The sequence below is a fragment of the Mustela lutreola genome, chromosome 12, assembly GCF_030435805.1.
Source record: "Mustela lutreola isolate mMusLut2 chromosome 12, mMusLut2.pri, whole genome shotgun sequence".
NCBI lineage: Eukaryota > Metazoa > Chordata > Mammalia > Carnivora > Mustelidae > Mustela > Mustela lutreola.
In genome coordinates, this window is record NC_081301.1 from 7492281 (window position 1) to 7509918 (window position 17638).

The following is a 17638-nucleotide window of genomic DNA, read 5'->3' on the forward strand; positions in this document are numbered from 1 at the left end:
AGCCCCCAGACCATGGCACTCCTCTGGGTGAGTGGGCAAGGAAGGAATCACAGGTCACGAGAGCCAATCTACAACCGCGTGTTTCGCTGGGCACGGACGCCCCACCTTGCGCGCAGCACCTTACTCTGTCCTCACAAGTCTACGAAGGGGGCCTGTTGTTCAGCAGATTTTCCAGACTAGGACACTGAGGCCCAGAGAGGACCAGTGACTGCCCAGGGTCACAGGTTAATGACTGAGCCCACTTTTGAATTCAGGTCAGTCTGGCTTTGACCCCGTGCCCCTGCCATCCTGCCTGTATGTGTCCTCTGACTCGGCTGGAGTAGACGACGGCTGGCTCCATTCTGGCCGGCTCCAGTCTGGCCCTCAGAGGGTGGGGGCCGCAGGCAGCCCCAAGGCTCCGCTCCTAGAAGAATTGCTGGAAACAGCTTTCTATAAGTGGCTACTAGTGTTCAGGGCCTCCTCACCGAAATCCCCCTTCCCGCCACCAACCGCTGGGCCAACAATGGCATCTGTGGGACACTGGCACGAAAATAGAAACGCGGTCTCCCGCCCACCCACTCAGGGAAGGGGCGGGGGTAGGCCTGAGCTGGCCCAGGTCAGAGCTGGGGGTGAGGGGCCAGCCCTGCCTGCCTGCCTCGGCTGGGCTCCCAGATTTCCCAGGGTGCCATTCGGAAGACTGGGCGCTTCGATGGTGGGGGGGCGAGGCAGACCCCTTGCTTGGCCTCTGGGCTCTGGGCTGGGGGATTGGGGGGTGGGAAGAGGGAAGTCAGTGTGTGTGAGTGACTCCGATGATGAGTCAGGGCTAGAGGATGGAAATGTTTGCTGTGGAAACCAGACTGGGGTTTTCTGGTAACCAGCCGGACTCAGCCAGGTCCCGGAGCTCAGAGACCCCCTGAGGGGCCCAGCTTTCCCAGCTCCTGGAGCTTGCCCGCTGCTCACTTGCTGTGTATTCCCACCCCACGGCTGTCCGTCTCTGGGCCTCAGCCCCCAGCCCCTCTCCGGCCCCCAGCTCTACCAGGAGGGCCACGGAGACAACTGAGTGATGGGTGAAGGGCTGAGTGACAAAGATGCCTACAAAGTTCCAGTCTCCTAATGCCCTCACCCTACCCTTGGCATGACCCAACGCTGATGTCCACTTCTCTTTTCTAACTTCTTTTATTGAGGGCGCCACCTGGTATCTGTTCCCAACCCAATCCTACCAAGCGGGGAGACTGAGGTACAGAGGAGCAGGGACTGTCGCCGAGCAGCAACAACCATGACTGTCCAACCATGGACATGACAGGGCTCTTCCCTGCCAGCTCCAAGGCTGTGCCACCGGCCGCTGTGTCACCCACGGAGCACTTGGTCTGTGGATGCCCACCAAGGGGCAGAGGATGGGCCTCATCCACTGCAGCCTGTCAGCAGCGTCTCCAGACCTCAGGGCCCATTCCTTTGCTGTGTGCGGGGCCCCAGAGGTCACTCCCCTGGATGGCAGAAGGGGCAGCACAGTGATGAACTGTAGGGAAGCTCAGGAGAGCTGCCCAGAGGTCCAGGGACCGTGGGCTCCACACTGGCACCCGACTACGTCCCCGGAGCAGGTCCCTGGGTAGATTTCCTCCCTGAGCCTTGATTGCTGCCTCTGTAAAATGGGACGATACCTGACTCCGCCTCAGTGAAAACCCACGTAACATGCTCAGTACAGGGCCAGGCACGGATTAGGCTGAACCCTGTGAAATGACTGATATTCAGTTGTTTTTCTCGACAACTTTTATCCAGATAACATTTGCCCATTTCCAGTATACAATTGAATGGTTTTTAGTAGATACACAGAGTTGTGCAATCCTAGACGATTGTTCAAGCTAACAGTACATACGCAATCAGAGTAAGAAGGCGGGGGTGTGGGGGGCAGGTCTATTCTCAGAGATCCTCAGTGATTCTCATTCTCAAGGATTCTGGCAGGTCAGAGGCACTGGGCCTTTCCCAACACCCCCACAGTGGGTCTCCCTTTGCTCGGGTTAATTTCAAGCGGTCTGCCAATTACACTTCAATTTTTTAAAAAAATTAATGAATTAAATAAGAACTTCAGATAGTGGTCATCATCCTGGAACAAAATGTCAGTTCGGATGTTTAGCTTTTATTTCATGTTTTACTGAAATCTATTAAATCCAGTATTTAATTTTTGAAGTGTTCGGAATGTCAGGGCACGTGGGTGGCTCCTTCGGTTAAGTGTCTGCCTTCGGCTCAGGTCATGATCCCAGGGTCCTGGGATTGAGCCCCATGTTAGGCTCCCTGCTCAGTAGGGAATCTGCTTCTCCTCCCTCTGTTCTTGTGCGCTCTCTCACTCTCTCCCTCTCAAATAAATAAATAAAATCTTTAAAAAATAACATGTTTAGAAAGCATAGGTATTAGATTTTTAAAATATTTATGTAACCTTTATACCCAACATGGAACTTGAACTCACAGCCCTGAGATCTAGAGTCCTACACTCCTCTGGCTGAATGGCCAGATACCCCTAGAATACATAAATATTTGAAAAAATCGACTAAAAAAGATATTTTGAAAACCAAAAGGTTCTAAACCCATTAGAAAGCACTAATCAAAAATGTGAACTTATAAAATATAAATTTGAAACCTCTATTATCGTTCTATAAATTCGCCTAAGAATAGTGATCCACAGGCAGCATCAGTTACTTGTAACAGTTACTTGTAAAACATTGAAAATGAAATCATGTTATTTGCTCTTTTGTTTTAAAGAGCAGAGTTACAAACAAAGAGTGACTATGGTGTCATTATTGACTAACGGAAATATTTCTGGGCAGATTTTTCCAGGGGCTGAAACGCGCTGTCGGGCTCTGTGACATCAGCTGGGGAAACGGCCAGGAGATCATTGGAAGTGAAATCTAAAACTTTCCACTGATGTCTTCATCTCGAAATACCTCTCTCCTTTTTGATAAGCAGAAGGAGATTTGGGGGGTCAGGTTTCATCTCCGTTGGAGAGGCCGCCAGCTCCGGAGAGCGGCTGGAATGAATTTCTCAGTGGAGTGTTTCCATTGATCATTGTGTTGTGAGTCTGCGGCCGGGCTCCTGAGGCTTATTCCTGCCTGTTCACTGGTTCAGAAAGTCTTTGAGCAGATCTGAGGTCCTGTTCTTTCCTTCTCTTCTCTCCTCTTTCCTTTTCCTTTCCTTCTCTTTTCTTTCCTTCCTTCTTTCTTCCTCCTTCTTTCCTCCTTCCCTTTCTTTCTTTTAAAAGATTTTATAGAGTCTGATGCGGGGCTCGATCCCAGGACCCCGAGATCATGACCTGAGCTGAAGACAGAGGCTTTAACCACTGTCTTTCTTTTCCTTTTCTTCCTTCCTTCCTTTCTCTCTGTCTTTCTTTCTTCCTTGGGGCTTCTAGGTGGCTTAGTTGGTTAAACATCCTTTCTCTGTCTCTCAAATAAATAAAAGCTTTAAAAAATTATTTACTTGAAAGCACAGCGGAAGTCTCAAAGGGAAAAGGGAGAGGGATACTCTCAAGCCAGACTCCATGCAGAGCACAGAGCCTGACACAGAGCTCAAAGCCACGACCCTGAGATCACGACCTGAGCAGTAAACCAAGACTTGGACACTTAACCGACCACAGCATCTGGGCGCCTCTGAGGTGGTTCTTTCAAAAGAAGTTCTGCCTTGGGGATCGCTGTGTCCTTTTCTTTCCTGGGAATAAGGAGGTGTAGAAAAATGTGGAGCCTTATGGTTAAAACGGAGGCCTCCTCGGTCTGTAACCTAGCTGTGCACATACTTGCTGTGCACATACTTGCTGTGTGATCCTGGGCGAATGACTTCACCTCTCTGTGTGTCATTTTCTCATCCATTAGGTGAGAATAATGGTGCCTACGTCTTAAGGTTGTGAGGATGAAATGAGTCAATACATAAAGCCCTTGGGACAGTCCTGGAACACAGTGAGCGCTACGCAGGTGTTAGACTTTATTATTACTGGGCTGGGGTTGTTGTTGTGAAGGCATTCTAAGTGCAGACAGCATGATCAATTAACATTTTTCATGCAGTAGGTACCCCTCAGGATGTGATGATTTCAAGTTCACAGTCTTATAGCAAAATGATGGTACTATATCAACAAAAATATGGACATTTTAGTTCTTTAAACTAGGAAGGCAAACAGTAATGTAGGAAACCGGGAAGGGGTTGTTGCCTTGATCCTGCTGCCGAAGAATAGAGAAAGGGCACAGGGTACTGTCCAAGTCACGCAGATGGTCCCAGGACTTTTATGCAGTGGGCACGCCACAGAAACAGCAAACTGATCCACTGTTAGATAAAGTTCAGACTTCTTGCAATTTTTAAAAAATCTCTGTACCCAGCCAATATTTTTTGAGCTTCTCCCAATGGCCAGGCACAGTGCTGGGCCTCGGGAGGCCGAGGCAGCCCAGTGGGGCAGGGAGAGTGGAGGGGAAGCTGCTGAGGAGTGAGTCTTCACGGCTGATCTGGGTGGCACAGCCTGTGCAGGTCTGACTGGTCTGTGTGTGTGTGTCACTCTCCTTTCCCCACCCTAGGATCTGTCGGAGCTGGAGCTGACTGTCCAGAAGTCCAACCAAAATGGCACTCGGCCCCGAGAGGTGCTTCTGGTCCTCAGTGCAAACAAGAACATTCTGCTGCGGTTGCAAGCCCCAGGGATCCCCCTCAACCTGGCCTTCGTGAGTGTGTTACCCCTGACCGTGGGCTGAGGCTCTGACCACGGGAGGCCCCTGCTGTCTGTCTCTGTGGGCCAGGCTCTCCTGCCCCAGCCACCCTGCCTCTCTTTCTCATTCTGCCATCATTCACTCTGACGTTACTCACCCTGCCTGGTGAATCCCATGGGGCCCTGCCTGAGAGAACCCCGAAGGCGGCAGGGTCTGGGGTGAAGAGACCAAACCCAGATGTGGGAGTCAGGTTGAAGGACAACCCTGGCCAAGGCCAGTCCTCTTGCCTAACCGGTCTTCCCATCTGCCTAGTGGCAGAAGTGCGTCCAGTGACCTCCTATAACATAATCTGGTCACTGTCTTTGGAAAAGTTACAAGATATGTTTGAAAATATTTAAGTACAGAGCAAGAGGAAAACTGACAAGGTATTAATAGTAGTTATGGTGGGGAAACGGTACTGGGAGAGACATTTACTTATTTGTGCTTCTTGGTGGAATTTGCGAGATTTGCTCTCATGAACGTGGTCTACATTGGAGAAAAAATATTTTGCAAAAATTCCAGTTTTAAGTGTCAGGCACGTCCGCCAGAGAGAGGAGGTCAATGGGCTGAGACCTACAGCGGGCCGGGGGGTGGGGGGGGCAGGGTCGGGGCTGGAGGAGGTGGGGTGGCCTGTGCGCACAGCCTCCCCCGCTGGAAGGCCCTGGGAGGTGGTCCCAGATGCGAGCAGCTGCTGTTTACAGCCAGAGAAAGCAGAGGCCAGGGGTGGGGGCGGACAGCAAAGATAATAAGGGGGAGAGAAACACAAAGCAAAATGGAACTAAGAAGAGCCGGCCTGTTGTGGGAGGGTTAGGCGGACAGACATTCAGACAGACAGACAGACAGAGGAGGGGAGCTGGGAACCCAACACAGACCTGGATCCAGGGCTGCCTGGGAGACAGGCCCAGAGACAGAGGTTGGGGGTGGGGTGAGGAATCCAGGCTCCCAGCAGGCACCGCAGAGAGAGACAGACAGGGCCAGCATGAAAGCCCAGGGACGCCCGGAAGCCAGGCAGGAGGGCAGAACTGGACCAGCCCCATGTGGCAATTCCCTCGGTTCTCAGCGGAGTAAATCGAAGCCCTGTGGAGAGCCAGGGCTTGCCAGGGCTGCTCCTCCCCCTGAACTTCCCCTTCCCGTTCCTGGGCGCTACAGGCAGGGATCTGAGCCTGGGGCGTTGGGGAGGGGGGGTGACGCAGGGAACATGAAACGCACCCACAGGGCAGGAAGGTCACAGCAGCTGCTGGCTCCGGCCCTGCCAGTCCTTCCTCCCCGAGCTAAGAATACTCAGGGATGGGGGTGGGGTATTGTTGGAGTGGGGGGGGGGGCGGCGGGGAGGCTATAGCTACCTGAAAGGGGACAGGGACACCCCCAGAGGGACCCCAGTCGGGTTTGGAGCTTAGACCTGTGTCTGACCCAGCACCGGGGACAGACAAATGCTTCACCCTTCATCCCGGTTACATCCCCATTTTACAGATGATGACCCTGAGAGTCGGGCTGGGTAAAGGTCCCTAACCTCCTCCAGCTCTAGGGCCTGCCGTCACAGGGTCTGAGCTCCCCACCCGGGTGCTCACCACTTTGCCCCCTTATTTAAATCCCGCTCCATTCTAGGTGGACCTTTCTATGGTGTCTGCCTACTGCCACTGCCAGGCAGTCCCCCTTAGTATGTAGCCTGAAGCCCTCAGGCTGCAGTGGTTTGAGAGCAATGCCCTTGGCTTTGAAGATGGAACACAAGGGAGTCTGGGGCCCCAACAGCTTCCTCTGAATCCTCTGGCTTCCGCAGAATACCTCGTCCAGGAAGTCTTCCCTATTTCCTTCCGCAGGCCCCCCAGCGTCTCCCCTTGAGGCCTGGGCAGCGGAGGCAGTGAGGTTCCAGAGCCACCCACGTTCCCCTCCCTGTCCATCCAGACACCTGTCTTGTTCCCTCCTATTCATGAACATCCTCTGTCTCCTGTCGTTCCAAGTGACTTGATGCATGACTCGTTTCTGGATGCTAAGATCCCCCAGGGCAGGGACAATCCCCATTAGTCTTTCGTTCATTCATTTATTCATGTTTCTGCTTTCCTTCCTTTCTTCCTCCCTTGTGCAGGGAGCACCTGCGGTGTGCTAGGTCTGGGTAAAGCAGACAAGTCAGAAAAGTCTAGTGTTGCTCAGTGCCCACTCTGTGTCCAACACCACGCGGGGATGGGCTGGGTAGACGCTATGCCCCACAGACCCCAGCCACCTGATGTCCCAAGTGTGGGTTGTATAAGTAAGACTGGCGGGGTGGGGAGGTGATGTTCGAACAGTGGGGTAAAGGATATGTCTCCGTCCGGCACCAGGTACGGACGGACGGACGGACGGGCGAGGAGACAGATCTGGCTCTCGGTGGGAGGCTGATGAGGGTCTCCACCCTGCCTCCTCCCCTCAGCCAACTGGCTGCCTCCCCAAATTACTTCCCAACCTCCTGAACGGGACAGAGGGGATTCGGGGCCCAGGGGCAGCACCCTGAGCCTTCCTGTGTCTTCCTAGAACCCCACACTGATCTTCCAAGGGCCCCCAGGAATCAACACCACACAGCTGCCCCCCTTCACCACCCAGAACCAGTTTCTCGACTGGGCAAAAACGAAGGGCCCCATCGTCTCTGTTGCTGAGCTGAACGACCCTCAGAGCGTCCTCCTCCGTCTGGACCAAGGTCAGCTTCCCTTGTAGCCTCTAGGGACTCAGGTCTCCGCTCTGAGGAAATGTGGATTCCTCTGGCCCATTTCTCAGATGTGCACACGAAGCCTCCAAAATGGGATGTGATTTGCCCCAGGTCACAAATAACAAGTCAGTGCTCTATCGGGACAGTAATTTTTGCCCTAGAAAGCCACACTTTTATTTATTGTGAACCTACTATGTGCTCAGTCCGATGTTAGGCATTTGTGGACTCTGATTAGACAGAACCAGACCTTGCCGTCCTGGAGCCAACACCAGTGAGGAGATGGCCGTAAACACGTACACAGACGAATAAATTCCGTAATTTCAAAATAATTGAATTATAATTCCATATAATAATTCCAAAATAATTCCATAATTTCTGGTCATGGCAAATTTCATAGGAAATAGGAAAAGTGAGGTGATGTTGTGGTGGTCGCAGGACTGCACCCCAACACATGCCATGGGTTTGTGCTTTTATTAACCCTGGGTCCACAGATGAGGAAACAGGCAGGAGCTTGCCTCCAGATACTTGGCAGTAAGTGGTGGAGGGGAGATTTGAATTCAGGTCCTCCCAGGCACCCCACTTCTTTGCTGCTCCATTCTGCACCCCCCTCTTACCGTGGGTGAGAGCAGGCCTCTGTAGTAGTGCCCAGCTTTTCAGGGAGGGAACTGAGGTGTGCTTATCCCCACAGCCCCAAGGGCACCGTCCTCCTGCAATCTGGAACCCCTCATGGACATGGGCCATACTCTGGACTGGAGCCCGCTCACCCCCACCTCTGTCCGGGGCTGCCGCTTGGAAGGCGTGCCTGGCCACAAGGAAGCGCACATCGTGAAGGTCCTGCCAGGCACCGAGGCCCGGTAAGGGTGCCCCCCTCATCCCTCCCCACCCCCCACCCCTCCTACCCCTGCATACATCAAGCCCCACCCATCCCTGGCTAGGTAAGCATGTTGTTGCAGCCACCTTAGCTCTGGGGCCTGCCACTGTGGGCCCCGCCCTGCCCACTTCGATGCCCCTCCCTGGCCCTACAGTGATCAGGTCAGCTGCTGCCCACTTGACCCCAGGTCTGGTCCCCTCTCGCCCAGTCTCCATCAGGCCCCGCCCAACCCTGTGTCTCTGCCCCTCGCTGACTCCGGGGTCTGTCTCCCCGCAGGCCCCGGACGGTGACCGTGAAGGTGGAGCTGCGTTGTGCTTCAGGGGGTCCCGACGCTGTGCTTATCCTGCAAGGTCCACCCTATGTGTCCTGGCTCATCGACGCCAACCACAACATGCAGATCTGGGTGAGTTTTACTCTGCGACCCGGACCAGACAGCCCTGCGCAGTCCTGGCCAAGGCTCTCCAGAGAGAAAACCCCAACTTCCTGTGTGAGCACCCCAGCCCTGACCCCTTCCACATCTGACCCCTTCCTCTCTGTGCCAGCTGTTCTTCCTTCAGACCTTCACTCAGATGGTACCTCCTCCAGGAAGCCTTCCATCATCCCCTAGGAAGGCCCCTACCCTAGCCCACGGGGTCAGGGAACATTCCTGGAGAAGGGAACCCCATGCTGATTTGAAGGACAAACAGAAGCCAGTAGATGAGGGGAGGTGGCCCGGGGGAAGAAACAGTAGGAGCAAAGGAGTGAGTGGCCCCGAGGCCTGGCATAACCCTGGCTGGCCGGCGGTGCCCCTGCCAGGCTGTGTGCCCCCTGACTGTGTCTGTGGTTCCCTGTTCTGTCATTAGACCACTGGTGAATACTCCTTCAAGATCTTTCCAAAGGAGAACATCCGCGGCTTCCCGCTTCCGGATACACCCCAAGGGCTGCTGGGGGAGGCCTGGAGACTCAACGCGAGCATGGTAGCGTCCTTCGTGGAGCTCCCTCTGGCCAGTGTCATCTCCCTGCAGTCCCACAGCTGCGGTGAGCACCCTCTTCCCTTCCCTTGCCCTGTCCTGGGATCAGTGGCGGTGGCACCGCTGTGAGCAGGGCACTTGCATCAGCCAGCAGAAGCCCCGGGTTCCCCGTCTGCAGGCGAGGACAGTGAAAGTAGCTAGTTAGGGAAGCACTGGGGGTCCGGTGCCCAGGGAGCACTCAGTGACTTGCCTGCTGTGACTCTGCTGCCCTGCAGGTGGTGGGCTGCAGACCTCTCCCCCACCCGTCCCAACCACCCCTCCCAAGGAGAGCTGCAACCAGGAGCTGCTCCTGTCCCTGATCCAGCCCAAGTGCTCCGAAGACATCATGACTGTGGTGCTCAAGAAAGATCTCATCTCGGTAAGGGAACCCCTGGGAACGTAGGTAGCCAGTCCTTCCTTTAGGCCAAGAGTCTGGGGGTCCTGACCCAGGCAGGGAGACAAATCTCATCCCTCTGCAAGCCTCAGTTTTTCCACTTGTGAAATGGGCTTGATGATGGATCTGCCATGCAGGAAGAATTAAATAAGTTCTGACCCAGGGACCCTGATGTGGTGCACTGTAAGGGCTCAATAAACAGGTATAATCATCATTAATTAATCTTAAGTGCAGGCTGAGCCAGGAAGGCACTTAAGAGTATATCTATACAGTATGATCTCCAACTAAGAATAACACTGAATTTTTTTTACATGTGAAATATTAGAAAAGAGTATCTCAACTTTCCTGCCCAAATATGGTGGCTACCAACATTTTGGTGTTTCTTTCTGGTGTTTCTTTGTGTATTTCTTATATGGTGTCATCTCCAATGCACTTGTCTGTCTCCCACTATCTTCGCTTACTGTATTTTTAGAACTTTGACATATGTACTTAATGTCACTTTAATAAGCACAAATTATTCTATCATATTGACATGTCATAATTAACTCCTCCCTTGTTAGACACTGAGGTCGCTTCCAATTATGCAACATTATAAATACGCAGAAAATATCACCATGCATTCTTTATGTAGGATTGTTTTCTTAGGCTAGATTTCTACATTAGTGAGATAGGCTGCAAGTTTTCATATACATTGCCAACCCACTTTGCAAAAGATGATTCTAATTTTTACTGCCAATTTAGGAGAGCACTTTGACTCTCTCTCTCCAGACTATTATTTTCGTTGTTTTTTTTTTTTTTTTTTTTTTTTTTTTTTAAAGTCCTTTGCTAGGGCGTCTGGCTGGCTCAGTGGGTGGAGTGTGCGACTCTTGATTTTGGAATCATGAGTTCAAGCCCCACATTGGGTGCAAAGCTTGCTTAAAAAAATAAAAATAAAATAGAATTTTAAAAATTTCTTTTAAAAAATTTGCCAACATTAGAGGTGGGACATGGTGTTCTTGTTTTAATTTATAATTCTTTGATTAGTAGTGAGTGTTGGCATGACCCTATGACTTATAGTAACCTAAGGCTCTTTATCAATGTGACTCGGTATTTTTCTTGATTTTTATAAGCATTTTACATTAAGAAAAAAAAAAGCTGGGGACCCTCTGTCCACCATTCTTATTTGAAATAATTTTTTTGTTATAGTTTCTAAATTTTGGCGACAGTGATTTTTGTGTTTGGGGACATTTTAAAACATTGGGCCATCCTAGCTGCTCATCTTCTCCCGTGTGATTTCTTCTGGCCTGAGGCTGGAAATCTCAGCCAGAGCCTGGACAAATCACCCATGATCTCAGGGATCTTTAGAATGACACTTAAATTTTGTCATTCTAAAGTACACTCTAAAGTTAAGTGCATGTGGGAGTTTTGGGGGGTGTGGGGTACAGGAGCGATATGGAGTGACACCTGTCTGCTACCCATCTCTTACCACCCCCCCCCACTTCCGTCTGGCCCAGCAGATTCCAGGAGGTGCAGGAATTAGTGCAGGGACAGCATGGGTTGGCATGTTTGCCGCCCAGTCCAAATTAAAAAAAAAAAAACAACAACAACAAAAAAAAAACCTGCCCATTTTCTCTGAGTACAGATTCCATATAGAAGAAAATACAAAGGAAGGGTCTGAACAGAATTGCTCCAACATGGAACATTCTGCCCTCTCATTGACTTAAGAAATGTGGTCAGTATGCCAGGACCATGTGTCACTGAGGCTTCACCCAGAGTCATTTTTATTTGGTGGGCTATTAGCTCAGGTGGCTCTGGGTGCCTGTGGGTGCTTTCTGGAGGAGAGGTGAGTTACTGGATTCAGGTGGGACCTCCAACAGCTCACTCAACTCAAAGACCGCAGAGATTCTTTGATCCTAAGAGCGTGACTAAAAAATTCTAAGATGAATTCCTCTACTACAGGAGATATTAAACTGTGGCCCTCTGCCTGTTTTTGTAAATAAAGTTTTGTTAGCATACAGCCACACCCATTCATTTACATGTGTTCTATAGGGGCTTTCAGGCTATGATGGCAAAATTGGGTAATTGCAGACACCACATAGCCCACAAAACCTAACAGATTCACCATCTGGCCCTTTATCAGAAAAATTTGCCAACTCTGTCTGGGATTAAGAGTCTAGGGTTCTTTTTCTTTCTTTTTTTTTTTTAATTTATTTGAGAGCAAGAAAGAGAGAGCAAGAGAGCGGGGTGAGGGACAGAGGGAGAAGTAGACTCCTTGACAAGCAGGAAGCCCGATGCGGGGCTCCATCCGGGGACTCCAGGATCATGACCTGAGCCAAAGGTTAGACACCTAACCTGACTGAGCCACCCGAGGGCCCCAGGGTCTAGGTCCTGAGACTGGATTATGCTGGTGGGATCTCCGTGTCCCTGATGCTGTGGGCAGTAATTATACGTAGAATTCAAATGGATGTTTTTAGTGTGTCTTCATTTATTCTTATTATACATATTAGGAGAAAAGTAGCAAATCAAGCTCATGATGTCACAGATAATATTGCTTAGGACAAGGCTAAAGACAAAAGTGAGTGTAGTTCAGGGAAAGTATGGTCTTAAATGGTGCAGAAGAGAGGAATGGCTGTGACTCGGCAGCCCTGAGTTTTGTCAGTTCTTGGTGCTGGGGTGCGAGGGACAGGCCCCAGAGGGCCCCATGCTTCCTGACGGTGCCCCTCCACTCCAACCCCGGCCCAGACTCTGAGGTGCAGCATCACAAGCCTGACCTTCTCGGACCCCAGCTGCCAGGCTGAGGACAGAGATGACCAGTTTGTCCTGCGCAGCGCCTACTCCAGCTGTGGCATGAAAGTGACAGAAAACGTGGTCCGGAATGAGGTAAGAGCAAGGGCGGGCAGGGAAGGTATCAGCCAGCTTAGCCGGTGCCTCCCTGTCCTTCCAGGCCAATGGGCCTTTGGAAGAGGAGAGTGTGGTGCTCAGTAGGAAGACAAGCTTATAAGCCATTGGTTGCCTCAGTCCCCCCATCCATGAAATGGGCATATGTTGGGTGGGATACCCTCTGGGGTACCTCCTGACTCTGACCTCCTTGGCTCTTTTCTTACAGGTGGTGGTCAACCTCTTGTCAAGCTCATCACCACAGTGGGTGAGATGGATGGTTACCACGCTAACCCATCTGGTTTGGGGGCCTGGCACCCCTTCCTGGCCTGGGAGGGGAATAGGCCTCAGGGAACTTAGGCCCCGATCTTGGCAAGCCATGTGATCTTCAGGTTGCCTCAGTCTCCCCTTCTGTCCAATGGGAGCAGCACCCTCTTGGGTTACATTCTCAGCCTCTCAAGCCAGAAAGTTCTAGTACATACTGGCTATGTGGCCTTGTGCAAGCGAACTAAGCTTTCTGGACCCAAAGGTCCTATCTATAAACAGGGGCCTAAGGATGGATCTCCCCTCTGGGGTGTTTCTGTTTCTGAGCGGTCACTGATATCACACCTGGGAAAGCATTCACCCAGGCCTGGCACAGAGCAAGTTCTTGATGAAAATAAGCTTTTTTTTTTTTTTTTTTTTTTTTTTAAAAGGAGGGTCAGGCAGCAACTGGGGACCATGGCTTATGCTCCTAACCCCACCTTCATCCCTACCCCCACCCCTTACCCTCCTGCCCGGTGCCTCCCAGGCTGACCACGCCCCCCTCTCTCCCACAGAAGAAGGTGCACTGCATCAACATGGAGAGCCTCTCCTTCCAGCTGGGCCTGTACCTCAGCCCACACTTCCTCCAGGTCTCCAACACCATCGAGCTGGGGCAACAGGGCTTTGTGCAGGTACTGGACTTGACCTCTCAGGCCTGCCCGCTCTTGGGATTCTCAGAGCCTTTCTGTGCACCATTAGTAGAGGGAAGGTGTGCACTGAACTCCCCAAAGGAGGGAGCCAGCAGGGTGCTTGGTGGAGGGGAAGGCCCACACAGAGACACTGGGTGGAGTGTCCCCTCTTCCTCCTTTGCTCTCGAGGGACCCAGGACTGTCCTTCCACCACCAAGGTGGGCCCCCAGAATGAGTCTCACGTATTTCCCAAGGGCAGCATTGAGTAACTGACTGTGCCCTGTCACTCTTATCTTACCCACGCAGGTGAGCATGTCCCCCTCCATCCCGGAGCTCATGCTCCAGCTGGACAGCTGCCACCTGGATTTGGGGCCTGATGCGGACACCGTGGAACTCATCCAGAGCCAGACCGCCAAGGGCAGCTGTGTGAGCCTGCTGTCCCCAGGCCCCAGTGGGGACGTGCGCTTCAGCTTTCTCCTCCGTGGCTACATGGTGTCCACGCCCACGACCGGCACCCTCAGCTGCACCATAACCCTGCGTTCGAGGAGCCTGTCCCCGGTGAGTGGGGGTCCAGCTTCAAGGGTGGCTTCGGGTCTAGGGTTTCCAGGAAGGGCTGCGACAGCCCACGATGTGGGACTGGCTGGTAAGGGGCAGAACCACAGACTGGTGTGTGGCGTCTGGCGACCAAGGCTTACTCCTTCTGCCACCCTATAGCCTTTGGATGGCTTTGCTGTGTACTGGACATTAGTAGGATTTGCAGCTGCGTCCATCCATCCTTCCTCCCGCTGTCTGTCCTTCCTTGCTCCCATCATTCCTCCCAACCATCCTTCTCTCCTTTTTGCTCCTTCCACCCTCCATTCCTATCTTCCATCCACTCATCCTTCCTGCCTTTTCTTCCATCCAAGCTTCCACTATCCATCCTTCCGTCCACCCATCTGTCCTTCCATCCGTTCATCCTTCCACCCATTCGTCCGCCCACCATCCACCCGTCTGTCCCTCCACCCCTCCATCCGCACCACTCATCCTGCCACCATGCATCCATCCTCCCACCCTTCATGCATTTCTTCCACGCATCCTTACATTCTTCCTTCCACCCATCCATCCGCCCTTCCTTCCAATCATTCTCCTTCGACCATCTTTCCATCTTTCCCACCTTTCTTTCCGCCTTTCATCCATCCATGCAGCCATCCCGCCCTTCCATCTGTCCATCCTTCCATTCCTCCCCCACCATCTATCCCTCCTTCTATCTTGCCTTCTACCATCCCACGCAGTCATCTATCCATGGTCACTCTCTCCCACCCAGCCATCCACTCACTAGTTGATACTTCCTTCTCACCACGCCACCCAGTCATTCATCGATAGTCCTTCCACCATCCCAGTCAGCCAGCAGCCTCCTACCATCCCACCCAGTCATCGGTTGACACCCACTCATCCGGGAACCCATGCCCTCACCCATCGTTCCACGTGGTAGTCACCAATGTCCCTGCATGAAACAGGAGAGGGTTAAGATAAAGGACACTAAATTCTGATCTTCTCCTTCACCATCAGTGGGGAATCTGTCCTTGGGCACACAGCCCTGGACACACATCCCCAGGTCCTGGCGCACAGAAGAGACTCCAGGATTAGAAACTCTTTTGGTTGTATGAAGCGGGCAAGCATTTGGGAACACTCCTGAGTGGGCCTCCCCCAACCCCAGCCCAGCGACCCTCAGTGAGCACAGGCCTCTGAGATAACCTGGCTCATCTGATCCTTCACAAGGGTCCAAGATGCAGTGCCAAGTGCCCCCACAATCCTCATGGGATTTGGAAGCCTCCCAGGGAACATTCTAGTAGCAGCAGCCAGGGTTGTCCACCCACCACCCTCCCTCAGCGTGGATCTCCCAGGACTTGCCCAAAGGCTCACAGCTAAGCGGTGGGATGGAATCCAAAGCCAAGGCCCCAGGGCGGGTTATGACGGGCCAGGGTCACAGAGCCAGGGAATCAGCCCAGGGGCCAGCTCCTGCAGGCTGTGCTATCCACCACTCTCTTCCTCCCCCAGGACACCCACAGGACTGTCTCCATGCGTCTGAATGTTGTCAGCCCTGGCCTGCCTGGTGAGTCTCTCTCGGGTTCCAGTGGCTGAGGCCAGTGTGGCACCTGATGGGTGGCCCAAAGGGGTGCAGCACAGATGCATGCAGAGAGGACCCTAAAGAGAACAACCCTGGGAGGGATAGAAGGGCCCCCAGCAGCCTAGCGTAGGATCTGTGCCGCATCTTCTAGCTGGAAAGCCTTGGCTCTTGACTACCCCATAGACTGGATCCCAGGCATTTAGATTTTCCTAATCCCTGTGGTTGCTAGCTGACCTTGCTTGGGGGTGCTGGGGGGGGGGGGGGGGTCCTGGAATCAAATGAGGAGGAAGGCATAGTGGGACAGGGCTGGCTTCCCCTTCTTAAGGCCCCCACTGTAGAGGATGCCCCTTCAGCCCAGCACCCTCCAGCCTCCAGTACATTCCCTGTGGGCCTGGGCAGAACAGGTCACTGACACTGGGGTCAGAGGTCAGGGGTGGGGTGGGGTACCTGCTTCCTTGCCATCTTACCTGGGTTAGGATGGAGCCCTAACCCCAGCCCATGACCAAGAGGGCAGGGCTTATTACCCCACTGCATCGATAGGAACTGTCCAAGGAGAGGCCCATTGTCACTCAGGAGTCAGGAGTGTGGATGGAACAAGGCTTGGGAAGACCCACAAGCAGAGCTGAAGAGCCCTCAGAAGTACTCTGGCCCATTCCTACCATAACAGAGGGCTCAGAGAGAGGCAGGGATTGACCCAAGGTCACACAGTGGGATGGGGAGGCTCTGCACTCTCAGGCCCAACTCACTCTTTGCTCAGATTATACCATCCTTTCTCCCTAAAAATGCACCTCCATCAGCCTTGGAAGGCAGAGCCTCAGCCCAAAGGCCTGGCTGGGCCTTCTGGGTGGACGGTCAGAAGAGCCACCACCTAGGCAGGGGTTTGATAATTCTACTTGCTAGATGAGAAGACTGAGGTCCAGAACTCAGGGCCAGTGGCTGAGCTGGGACTGACACCCAGACCTGTGCTTTCGGCCAGCGCACACGGTGGGGGGCTTGGGAGGGGGCCGTAGCACTGATCCCAGCCGTCCCTCCCTTGCGTGCACAGACAAAGGCCTCGTCCTGCCCGCTGTGCTGGGCATCACCTTTGGCGCCTTCCTCATTGGGGCCCTGCTCACCGCCGCACTCTGGTACATCTACTTGCACACGCGTGAGTATCCCAGGCCCCCTCCATAAGTGCTCAGGACCCCTCTGTCACCAACACCTGGGGGAGCCCGGGGGAGCCTCTGTGGGAGTGGGGAGCCCTGGCCGGGGCCCTGACCTCCGCCCCTGCCCCCAGGTTCCCCCGGCAAGCGGGAGCCCGTGGTGGCGGTGGCTGCCCCGGCCTCCTCAGAGAGCAGTAGCACCAACCACAGCATCGGGAGCACCCAGAGCACCCCCTGCTCCACCAGCAGCATGGCGTAGCACCCGGCCTGGAGACCTGGGGGGCCCCCAGCCAGCCCTCGCCCAGCAGGAGAGACTGAGCAGCCACCAGCTGGGAAGCACTGGCCCTGAACTTATCCCGGGACCCCAACCCCTCCACTCGACCAAGGATGGACCATGCCCTCTGCGTCCACCCCTCCTGCCTCCCTCTCAGAGGCCTGCTGCCAGCGGGGGCACCAGCCTGGAACACCGTGGGGTCCCCCCTCCCCACCCCACAGAACCTTCAAACCCAGTGGGCCCGGACTACGGCTGCCCCAGGACCACGGAGAGAGAGACCACTGCCCTATAAGTCCACACTGTTGTAAAAACTGAGGCCCTGTAAATCTGCACCCGGATCCAGCACCCGAGCTGGGTGGGAGGCGAGAACTCAGGACAGACTCACCCAGCCCACCCAGGCCTCCTCCACGGAAACAGAAGAGGGCCAGCCCACAGCCACCCGGACCTGCTCCCAGAGGCCTCCACACCTGGACTGGCACAACTCTGGCAAGGGAAACGGAAGCCTAGGGCTGCCCACCCTGGGACCAGGGAGCCTAGCTCCTCCCCGCAACTGTCACACGGAGACCCCGGAGGCAGGCACCTGATGGGAAGTGGCCTGACTGTTTGGCCTGGACCCACCCCTATATACTCACCACCAATAAATCAGACCATGAAATCAGTGCTGGCCTGGGCCGGGAGAAGGGACAGGAAGCCTAAAACGGGTGGGAG

The 17638-nt window shown here is 53.6% G+C and overlaps 1 protein-coding gene across 2 annotated transcripts in view; it reads left to right on the plus strand.

Annotated features, from left to right (window-relative positions):
- The window catches only part of ENG (endoglin), a 30867-nt gene extending 13279 nt beyond the window's left edge, over nt 1-17588 (plus strand). Inside the window, exons 3-15 of one of the 2 annotated variants that reach the window (XM_059143309.1) lie at nt 4524-4664; nt 7194-7356; nt 8054-8219; nt 8513-8639; nt 9079-9253; nt 9462-9604; nt 12341-12478; nt 12705-12743; nt 13297-13410; nt 13714-13965; nt 15445-15499; nt 16560-16661; nt 16791-17588. In XM_059143309.1, the coding sequence (XP_058999292.1) occupies nt 4524-4664; nt 7194-7356; nt 8054-8219; nt 8513-8639; nt 9079-9253; nt 9462-9604; nt 12341-12478; nt 12705-12743; nt 13297-13410; nt 13714-13965; nt 15445-15499; nt 16560-16661; nt 16791-16915 (1740 nt within the window). In that variant the 3' untranslated portion in view covers nt 16916-17588. Of the gene's footprint in view, nt 1-4523; nt 4665-7193; nt 7357-8053; nt 8220-8512; nt 8640-9078; nt 9254-9461; nt 9605-12340; nt 12479-12704; nt 12744-13293; nt 13411-13713; nt 13966-15444; nt 15500-16559; nt 16662-16790 lie in introns of both variants that reach the window. The other variant, XM_059143308.1, reaches the window with a different exon arrangement.
- Nucleotides 17589-17638: the final 50 nt, after the last annotated feature.